The sequence below is a fragment of the Leptopilina heterotoma genome, unplaced genomic scaffold (genome assembly GCF_015476425.1).
Source record: "Leptopilina heterotoma isolate Lh14 unplaced genomic scaffold, ASM1547642v1 Lhet_201, whole genome shotgun sequence".
NCBI lineage: Eukaryota > Metazoa > Arthropoda > Insecta > Hymenoptera > Figitidae > Leptopilina > Leptopilina heterotoma.
The window spans coordinates 466,522-477,279 of record NW_025110916.1 but is presented as its reverse complement, the minus strand read 5'-3'; the positions used below and the strand labels follow the sequence as shown (position 1 = coordinate 477,279).

Genomic DNA, 10,758 nt, shown 5'->3' with positions numbered 1-10,758 from the left:
GGGAAAAATTAATTTTTTAGCCTTCGCGCAGAAAATAATGGAAAAAAATATAAGTTTGGCGGCAAAATAAAATTAATTGTAGAAAAATGTTAAGTAATTTTATTATTGAAAATAGTTTCTCATAACAATAGAAATAAGAAACAATTTTTCGTTTTTAAAAATCGGTCGGGGAGAAGAGGGAAAAATTAATTTTTTGGACTCCGCGCAGAAAATAATGGAAAAAACAGAAAAAATTTTGACGGTAAAATTTTCCGTCCTTAAGGGGATGTCAAAGTCGATTGGATTTTTGCATTGAGCTTCAATGGGAAAATCGCATCGACTTTGACATCCCCTTAAGACACAAATGTTGGTAAGAAATATAAGTTTGATACAATATTTAATATCTTTAGGTGATATGTATTTTCGTAATAGAATAGAAATAAATAACAGTATTGGTAATGTTTAAGGCAATTAGTAGAAATTGGGAGAAGTGTCAGTTGTTTGGAATAATTTACAGAAGTACGGGAAATTTACAAGGAATAAGACAGAATTAATAAAAAAAATTGAAATTTTATTGGTTATAATTTTATACTTTTAGCTTACACAAGTTTTTAACATTTTATTAGATTATGGTATTAGATACTGATGGATTATTTCTTTAAATTATTATTGTAAATCCCTCATTGAATATGCTGCTTGTTGTAGATAATGTTCTTCCTTCACACTTTCTCCAGACTTAGGACTGGCTGTGGTCTCGAAACGTAATATTATCAGCTGCTCCATTCCTTTTTATTATTTATCTGCTTGTTGTCACTGTAAACAATTTAAATTTTTTCTAATAAATCGTTAAAGATAATGGTTTTTGGTAGATTCTTCTATATATAATTGACTGGTAGGATCGAGGATACAACGCTACGTTTAATCACACTCGCTAATAACAGTCAGACATAGCACAGAACGGCCAAAAGACGGTGACTGTAATTTGGATTTTTTTAGCATTTGTAATCATGCGAAGTGTGGAGTCTTCGATTCAGCCAATCAATATTTTATTCGAAGTTTGATCTGCAAATACCGCTATCTTACATGAATCTTTCCTATTACGTTTTCGCGGCGGCACAGGTGTGTTTAAAGAATTTTCTTTATTAAAATAGTTTTTACATACATTTTTACATAATTACATAAATTTACATATTTACACAAAGGATAAATCTATTTCTAAAATTAAATAGAGTCTATGAAATGATATTTTTAAAATAATAAAATTTATATTAAATTATATGTAGATTTCGTTAGCTATTGTTTTATTGTTCTAACTAGAAAATAGGCAGCGGTTAATCATTATAGGCACTGAAATAAGTATAATCTGTAGAAGTTTCTATGCATATATAAAAAAAGTTTATGATGAAGAAAGAAAAAGATAGTAGGTATGTAATATTTATTATGAAATAAATATTTAAAAAATTTGAATTTTTCTGTCGGTGAAATTTAATGTCATATCAAATAATCATAAATATGAATTAGTCAAAGTTGACTTAGAAAATAGTACTGATTTCTTTATAACATTTGCTACTTAGCAATTTTTTTGACTTATTCTCAATCAAAAACAAACAATTTTTAGTAGTATACTACTTATTCCTTTGTTAAGATCTCTAATAAAGTTAAATTGTGTTATTTAAAATACTAGGCTATACAAACGATATAGAGATTTCCTTCTATAAAACGTTACTTTTTGTTTAAGAATTCGTCAAAACGCTTACTAATACAATTAGAATAAGAACGCATTTTATTTAATTAGTCAGGAGTGACTAATTTAGATTTATAAAAAGATATAAACATTTAGTAAAATCGTACTTGATGATGCATAACTATTTTTTAATTACATTGTTTGTAAGGTAAAGTCAATTTATGAACAAATGAAGACAAAAATAATTAAAAGTTTAATTTATATTATTAAGCTAATTAAAAATCAATAACTGTAATCAAAGTTCGTATTTCAATGCTTGTGGAAAAAGTATTCGATTTGCATTTTCTATTAATTAATATGTCTGTTAAATTGTCTAGGATAACGCATCCAACTTCGTGGACGTTGGCTGCAAAGTCCGCACTTCATTTCAACAGAGCTATCTTCCCATTCTGATATATTCTTTTTCTTTCCAGGAATACAAGAAACATGCGAAAATCTGCGACAAAAAGTACACATGACAAGGTCGTTAGGCTCTTCATCATTCACTATAAAACAGTAAATGCAAAAGGGTCTTATGTCATGTGAATTTTTTAACAGAATTTCTGCCACATGATTCCTGTAAGAATTAGCATTCCAGTTAACATTCATTTCAATTCCTTTGGAAATATTTGCTATGTAATACATAACAAAAACTCCGCAGTTATATGAATCATCTTGAAAAGGGCGGTTTTTTTCCCATCTTACTATTTTCCAATTAATCTTTTTTAATTCATGAAATGAACTGTTTTGGGGAGAAGCTTGAAGGAATCGTTGAAGTGCTTCCTTAACTCGAATTTCTTCTTGAGCTGCAAGTTTCATTCTTTTTTTAGTAATTTTAATTGGATCAATAACATTGAGCGTTTCTTCATCTACATTCAAAATGAGCAAACGCCAATGTGCTTTGAATAAATAAGGACACAAAATCGTACCAGTTATTGGTAATTCTGTGGAATACAAATATTCATTTGATTTAGCATATCGAATACTTCTGCCACTAAATATGAAACTAGTTCCGTAAGTCGTGAAGTAACTGTAGTTCTTAACGTCCTGCATCATCGTAATCGAAAAAGAGTCTATAACGTCTCCATCTATCCACGCGTTGCCTTTCAAAGTTTGGTATTGCTTTAGATACAAATGAATATCATATGCATGCGGTAAAACCGTAATGGATTCTGATGGCTTGTAGCATCCAAATGTTATTTCTCTATCTACTTTTGCATCTAAATAATAAGGAATATCAGGAAATAATCCATTACCGATTTCCATTTCATGCATAGAATTTTCACTTTGATCAAAAATAGAATTTCCCGTATTTGACCATGTTTCTGAAACTGTTTTTTTTTACAATGGAAACGATAGATTCTTGTTTCATTAATTTATGATCGAAGAATTCATCGTTTTTTACATTCATGTTTAATGGTAAGTTATTTGATTCCATTTCTTCATTTACAAAATTCATTTTCAAGTCTTTTACTGGTAATGAATCCGGAATATTCTTTTTTTGATCTTTAAACTTTCTGTAAGAAGGTTCAGGTTTTTTCGGTTTGCGAGATCTCTTTTTCTTTAGTACGACATTACTCCTACTGTTAAATTTGAACTGATCAAAGTAATTATTTCTTCTTCGCGGTTTAATTGATTTTTTCTTTTTGCACCAAGATTCATTTCCTAAAGGATTTAGTGGTTCCGGAATTAAACTATCATTCGTATCTGAATCCTTTATACCCTCAGGATACAAAGGTTTCGGCACTTTATGACTAATAAGTTGTGTGTTCTGTTTTTCCCGTTTTATTAATTGTTTAACTTGTTTTTTCGTTTTTCTTATAAAACGCGCCATTGAAAGATATGTCTGTCCTTTTAAAAGTACTTCTTTCATTACCCGAAAAAATGATTCTACATATGCATTACTTAATCTCGAAGCATTAGGTAATACATTTTTAATGATAATACCTGACCACATACATACAAAAGGCATAAAGTGCCGAGTTATACGTTCTGCTAACAGGGGATTATACATTTCATTAGAAACTTCTTCATTTCTACTAATTTCACGCATATGTGATTGAACTCTTTCCTCTATTTGATGGTAACGGTGATAAAAAGGAGAATTTATGGCAACGTCATCAGACGTTTCCTTAAAATTAAATGTTTTGATATCTTCTTCAGTGGGATGATCAAATTTACATTCGTTAAATCTTGCAAACTTGTCTATTTCACAAGAGGCAGTCATTTCCTCTGGAGATAACAATACTGTTAATAAACTTTCAAAAATTCGATCTAAATCTTCAATTGTTTTACATGTTACCATTAACCCCATAAAATTCATTACTATATCACGACCCAAAAACCCCGGAAAATGTTCATCTATAAGTCTCGCGACACGTTTCATGAAATGAGCACAACAAGTTTGCACGATAACGAGTTTCATTGGAAAGGGAATGTTTAAAGTTGCGCACTTATAACATATTTTTAAATAATTGTAAATATCGGTATCATTCCATTCTGACATTAAACTGTGTATATATGCCCATGTCCAATCAACGACAACAACTGCAAATGTAGGCCAATTATATCCTTCAAGTTCAACAAAAGCTCTATAGTGTTTCAAGAAAGTACTCATGGTCACTGTATCATGTTTAGACGATACCATTTCCGCTAATGGTATTACCGAATTGTCAAATTTAGCTACGAGTGCATAATACAATATTGATTTTAAATCATAATCTAAGGGACTTCGAACTGTACTACCAGTTGCATCATAATGTAATACTATCACTTTTCCTGGCTGTACAAGATGCAATTGTTGTCGCGTGTACATATGAGCATTTAAGGGATCGCTAACAGATCTTAGGTAAGGATCATTTTCTTCTGAATCTTTTTTTCGCTGCTGCATTAAATCTGACATATCATTAGATTGTAAAGTCAAGTCATATTTACAATTTTCATCTGAACTTGCTTTCTGGTAAGTAGGAAGCATTTTCAGATGCTGCATATTTCCATCTGCAGAAAATTCTTCGTTAGTATTTTCAGAAATATTTAATTGAAAATTGCGCGGTGATTGAAACTCAAGTTTAGATTTAACTTCAAGACGTTCTTTTCCTGCTAATGGATAGAATAATTTAGGACCATTATGAATTACTTCTTTACTTTTTGTGCTATATAAAAAAACAAAATCGTGTCGCAAAGGAATATCCATTTTAAATTTTTGTCCGTGGGAATTATATCTACATTTCGCGTACAAAACATAACTTTCTTTATTTTTTCTAAAACCATAAAAACGTAAAACGCAAGTTATTTTGCAAATTATAAGTAATGCATCTTTTAAACAATAACGAACTAAATTTTTATCAACTTCTCCATTTTCATCGTAAATTGAAGTATTTAATCTAAACTGACCGCGGTCTTCACAAAATCTAGCTTTCATCTTATTTGACATTGAAGGACGTTTAATTTCTGTATTGTTAAGATGATCGTGTTCTTGCATTTCAACATCAGATTCAGAAGAATCGTCACTGTCATATTCGTCAGAGTCGGTTCTAGTGTCAATATCATCTGTAGAATACTCAAAAACATTGTCCTTTAAACTTGAATCAATGTTACATTTTTCTGATTCTCCCCCAGTAGATAAATGTAACTTTGATTCAAGTAATTCATCTTTAATCAAATTTTTATTTTTCGAACAAAAAATTGAATATGGCTTTTTGTTTTTAACATCAAGTGAAAATGTAGAAGTAGATGATGAAATATGACTTGACTTTTCATTAAAAGTAGTATCATTAATATTATTCTGATAATGTACCTTAATTAATTTAGAGTTGTTAAGAGTAGGACTGCTTATACTAATTGCTTCTGCTGCATGTTGATCCATTTGGTTGGGTTCCTCGTCAGAATGGTTGGTTTCCTCATCAGTATGGTTGGGTTCCTCTTTAATGTGATTGGACTCCTCATTAGTATGGTTGGGTTCCTCTTTAATGTGATTGGACTCCTCATCAATATGGTTGGTTTCTTCATCAGTTTGGTTGGGTTCCTCGTCAGTATGGTTGGTTTCCTCATCAGTTTGGTTGGGTTCCTCGTCAGTATGGTTGGTTTCCTCATCAATATGGTTTGTTTCCTCTTTAATATGATTGGACTCCTCATCAAAGTGGTTGGGTTCCTTATCCGTTTGGCTGTCTTCCACATCCATCTTATTGGTGGTTTCTTGATCGATATGGTTAGGTTTCTCATTAATATGATTGGACTCGTCATCAGTTTGGCTGTCTTCCACATCCATCTTATTGTCTTCGTCATCCTTCTGTTGTAAATGTGTTGGCTTCTTTTCTTGCAATAATTCCTTAACCAAGTTACGAATATTTCCAGTATTTTTATTCCAAGCTCTGAGAAACATCATCCTTGTGGAATTTTTATCTGACTTTTTCAAATCATGGCATACCTGAAAACAGAGTTAAGTATAATGTCCTATATAACAATTTATTGAAATAATAATGCGCTAAAAAATTATTAAAATATTACAAACAGGCAAAGAACTAATACACCATTTTAAAGTATAAGTTCAGTAAAGAAAATTATCCAATATAACCCTTTTCATAGACCTTTTCATTGTAATTCATTTTCTTGTGTGCAGACGCTAAAAGTTTTAGCAATAACTAAAAAGGGAGCGTTTACAAATGATGTCACGTTTTTGAGGGTACGGGGGGGGGTCTCTGCTAAACGTGACACAATGTATTTTTATATGTGAAATTGAATGAAATTGAATGACAGGGGGGAGGGGTCTAAAATCCCGAAAAATTGCGTGACATCATTTGTGAACGCTCCCAAAAGCAAAACTAACAGATGATATTCCAGAAATTTCATTTGACATAAAACATTACATAAAAATCTTTTAAAACAAAAAGTTCAGTAGACATAAACTTGTTAACAGAAATCATTTAGCGTTATTTTTAAACGTAACTAATAAGATTTTATCAAGAAAATTATTGTACTAGGACAGGGAGCGTTCACAAATAATGTCACGCAATTTTTCTGAATTTCAGGCACCCCTGTCACGAAATTTTATGCAATTTCACATGTAAAAATACATTGTGTCACGTTTAGTAAAGACCCCCCCCCTTTCCCAAAAAACATGACATTATTTGTGAACGCTCCCACAGTTTAAAATTCGTATCTATTTTATATGTCAAATGAGTAATGAGAGTGTTAAATGAGTTAGATTTATATCGATTTAAATATCCGTGTAGTAAACGAAGTCCAGTTCTGACCTAGCGTTGGAACAGTATGTTTTTAATTATATTCTATATACTCTAATCAGTGAAAATGCACTGGACGAAGTGTGTGGCTTGACGTGAAGTAAACCTGAGACCTAGAGTGGGGGAGTTAAACTGTCTCTCTCTCTCTCTAACTGAGCTCCACTCTTGACAGAAGCTTACTTTACGTCACGCTACACAAGTAAGCGGCCTGGTGAAAACTCGTTCATATACACTGAGAAAAAGTTCTGGTTGGAATTACCAGAAAACCTGTTTTTAACTAAAATTTCGTGTTAAGTGTTAAGTGTCGCGCACTGAAAAAAATTTAATTAATTCAAATAACCGATTAATTGACTATTATCAAATAAATATGTACTTGAATCAAATAATATTTATTGGAGTCAATTAAATGGTATTTGAACCAACAATTTCAGTACTTGAAGCAAATACCATTTAATTGACTCCAATAAATATTATTTGATTCAATTAAATATTTAATTGATAATATTCAATTAATCGGTTGTTTGAATCAAATAAATTTTTTTTCCAGTGTGTTGAATATATCCTAACCACTCTCTAAATATGAATTAGTAAAAATGTTTACTAATTCGAATTAGTGACTGACTTTTTGCTTTTGAATTAGTAAATTTTGCTAACAAATAGTAATTTCTACTAATTTAATAGTAAAATTTACTAATGTAAGATCAAAAAGTCAGTCACCAATTCAAATTATTAAAAATTTTTACTAATTCAAATTTAGAGAGCTGAACCTTTTTTTCAGTTGGAGCTGTAAAGAGGAAAATGGGCCTGCGACATACTATACTGAGGTATATTCTTTTCTCTCATTTTTAATGTACGCAGGCGCAGAACGCGTCATAACAGTGATACATAAAAGGACTGAGAGAGAAAAGATACCTGAATAGTCTATCTCTAGGGTCGTTTTAAGCAGTGAAGCGCCTGTTCCAGTAGTACTTATATTATATTTCAGTGTATCATGCACAGATGGAGAGGGTAAAGATGAAATTGTTTCCGTAAAAAATATAATTTTAGAATTAATTGTAGATCCTATTACGGTACCAAAATTTGAGAAACTTCAATTTAAATTTTAAACAACACATCTCCTTTTGTTGAAAGTAAAAAATTGAAATCCACTAAATTTTGGTGCGGTAAAGGATTATGCAATTTTTACCAAACCGGTACAAAGGAACATTTACTAAACATTTGAAGTTTGTATCATCAAAATTGATTTTTTACGAGTATAAAAGTAAGAAAAATAACCTAAAAAATTAAAAATTTTGATTCTTTTTATGCATACACTTATTCAGGGTGGCCACATGTCAGTAAAGTCAGGGAAATGTCAGGAAAAATTTTTTTGTCAGGGCAATTAAAGAAGGTAAATGTCAGGAAAAAAAATTTTTTGGCAGTTAAGTCAGGGAAATGTCAGGGAAAAAAATATTTTGTCAGGGAAATGTGAGGAAAAAAATTTTTTGTCAGTAAAGTCAGGGAAATGTCTTGAAAAATTTTTTTGTCAGGGCAATTAAAGAAGAAGGGAAATGTCAGGAAAAAAAATTTTTTGGCAGTAAAGTCACACTGAAAAAAAAATTCGGCAGAATGTGCTTTTTACTCAGGCAATTTTTGCCTAAGAACAAAAGCAATACACGTAAAGCAATTGTTTCTTTTAAAAAAAGGCAATTTTTGCTTTTAAAAAAGGCAAAAATTTTAACTAAGGCAATTTTTACCTTTTTTAAAGGGAAAAATTGCCTTTTTTAAAAGAAACAATTGCTTTACGTGTATTGCTTTTGTTCTTAGGCAAAAATTGCCTGAGTAAAAAGCACATTCTACCGAATTTTTTTTTCAGTGCAGGGAAATGTCAGAAAAAATTTTTTTTTAAGAGCAATTAAAGAAATTAAGACGGTCATGCAATACATTTTTTTCTCTAGACAAAAAAATTTTTGTCAGGGAAATTCGTTGTTATGTCAGTAAAATGTCAGGGAAATTAATAAAGTCAATCTTGCGGCCACCCTGTTATTCTGTTTATAACATGAAAATTTTATTATTATATGAACGAGTTTTTACCGGGCAGCTTACTTGTGTGACGTGAAGAAAAGTAAGCTTCTGACTAGAGTGGGTGCAGTGAGAGTGAGAGAGACAGTTGACCTCCCCACTCAAGCCCTCAAGTCGGTTCTACAATGGACGCGTTCGTATGGAACGTGAACGCGACGTGCTGACGTGCCCATTGTAGAACCGACTTGAATAGGGCAGTCATCGATTCGCTCCCGTGAGGGGAAGTGGCATTCTCCCACCATGCGGCCAGGGGCCTGAGCTCGGGGTTCGGAGCGAACGTAGCACAGCGGGGCGCCTGGTTCCTTAATCCCTCATTAAGTCATCCTTCCTTAATGACAGTGTTTAAAAAATATAAATTTCTCAAACATAAACATTTTAAAGTTTTTTTTATTAAATTCAGATCCCTTATTTTATTACGAATCCATACATATGTTGTTTGCCTTAAAAATGTTAATATTTAAAAAAACTTTTAATTTATTATGAACTGACACTCAAATAAATTCATAGTAAATTTGACTTTCAAGTAAATATATATTTTCTCTGGCTGTATAATCTACTTTTTACTTCAGTTGAATTCTGAAAAAACTTAAGAATTACAATCAGTCAGTTAATAATAAATTTTAAACTTTTTAAATACTAAAATTTTTAAGGCAAACTACATATGTATGGATTCGTAATAAAACAAGGAATCTGAATTGAATAAAAAAAATTGAAAAATGTTTATATTTGAGAAATTTATATTTTTTAAACACTGTCATTAAGGAAGGATGGCTTAATGAGGGATTAAGGGACCGGGCGCCCCGCTGTGCTACGTTCGCTCCGAACCCCGAAGTCAGGTACAAGGCCGCATGGTGGGGGAAGGCCCCTTCCCCTCACGGGAGCAAATTGATAATCGCCCCTTGAATAGCATGGGTGACGTCAGCACGGCACGTCAGACGTCCACGACCGACGTGCCCATTGTAGAACCGACTTCAGGACTACTCTACGCCACACAGGTAAGCCACCCGGTGAAAACTCGAATATCACAAAAATGAATAGTTTTAGTTTTCAGATAATTAAAAATATATCATAAATGACTTGAAAACTTTCCTAAACGTAACCCATAATTTTGTTGTTGCATTAGACAAGTTTGCCTCAACATTACATGGGAACAGGGCGACAGAATTGCTTGGAAATATTACCATGCAATACTGAAATAATATTGAACTGAAATTGTATAAGGAGAAAAATACACTACTCTCAGCAGTTCCACATGAAGGCAAAATCGCAAGGACACTATGACAGTTCAGCCCCCACCATTCTATCTAACACTTATGTCGCCTTCCCCTTGTGACGTAACAAGAGGAGAGTACATTGAGTAGATAGGATGGTAGGGGGTACAACGATCGTAGCGACTCTGCCTTTTTAACCTATCAATTGCGACTGAAAGGATAAAGTGGCTTATTTTTATTTAAACGAATTTCCATAATACAACATTTTATGTGACAGAATTTACATTACGATGAATATTAATTTATAGAAATTTTTATTGAACAAAATTTATTAAAACGCATTTTTAGTAGACATAAAAAATTAGAATGAATTCTTTTTTACTCTAAAGTTTTATTTATCCGAAACCTTATTTAATAAAAATTCATTTTGAGCTATTATCTATATTACACACTAGAAAAAATGATAATGTCAATATTGACACACAAGTATGGTTAGGATGCATAGCTGAAACAGCAATACTGTATTGCTGTTCTTAAAATACTG

The 10,758-nt window shown here is 31.7% G+C and overlaps 1 protein-coding gene across 1 annotated transcript; it reads right to left on the bottom strand.

Moving 5' to 3' along the window:
- Nucleotides 1–364: 364 nt before the first annotated feature.
- Nucleotides 365–6,451, bottom strand: LOC122501094 (RNA polymerase-associated protein LEO1-like). The gene is made up of 2 exons (XM_043610358.1): nt 5,499–6,451; nt 365–792 (listed from the first exon to the last, which is right to left on the bottom strand). Exons 1-2 carry the CDS (start codon nt 6,084–6,086, stop codon nt 790–792), a joined length of 591 nt encoding a protein of 196 aa, XP_043466293.1. The 5' UTR covers nt 6,087–6,451; the 3' UTR covers nt 365–789.
- Nucleotides 6,452–10,758: the final 4,307 nt, after the last annotated feature.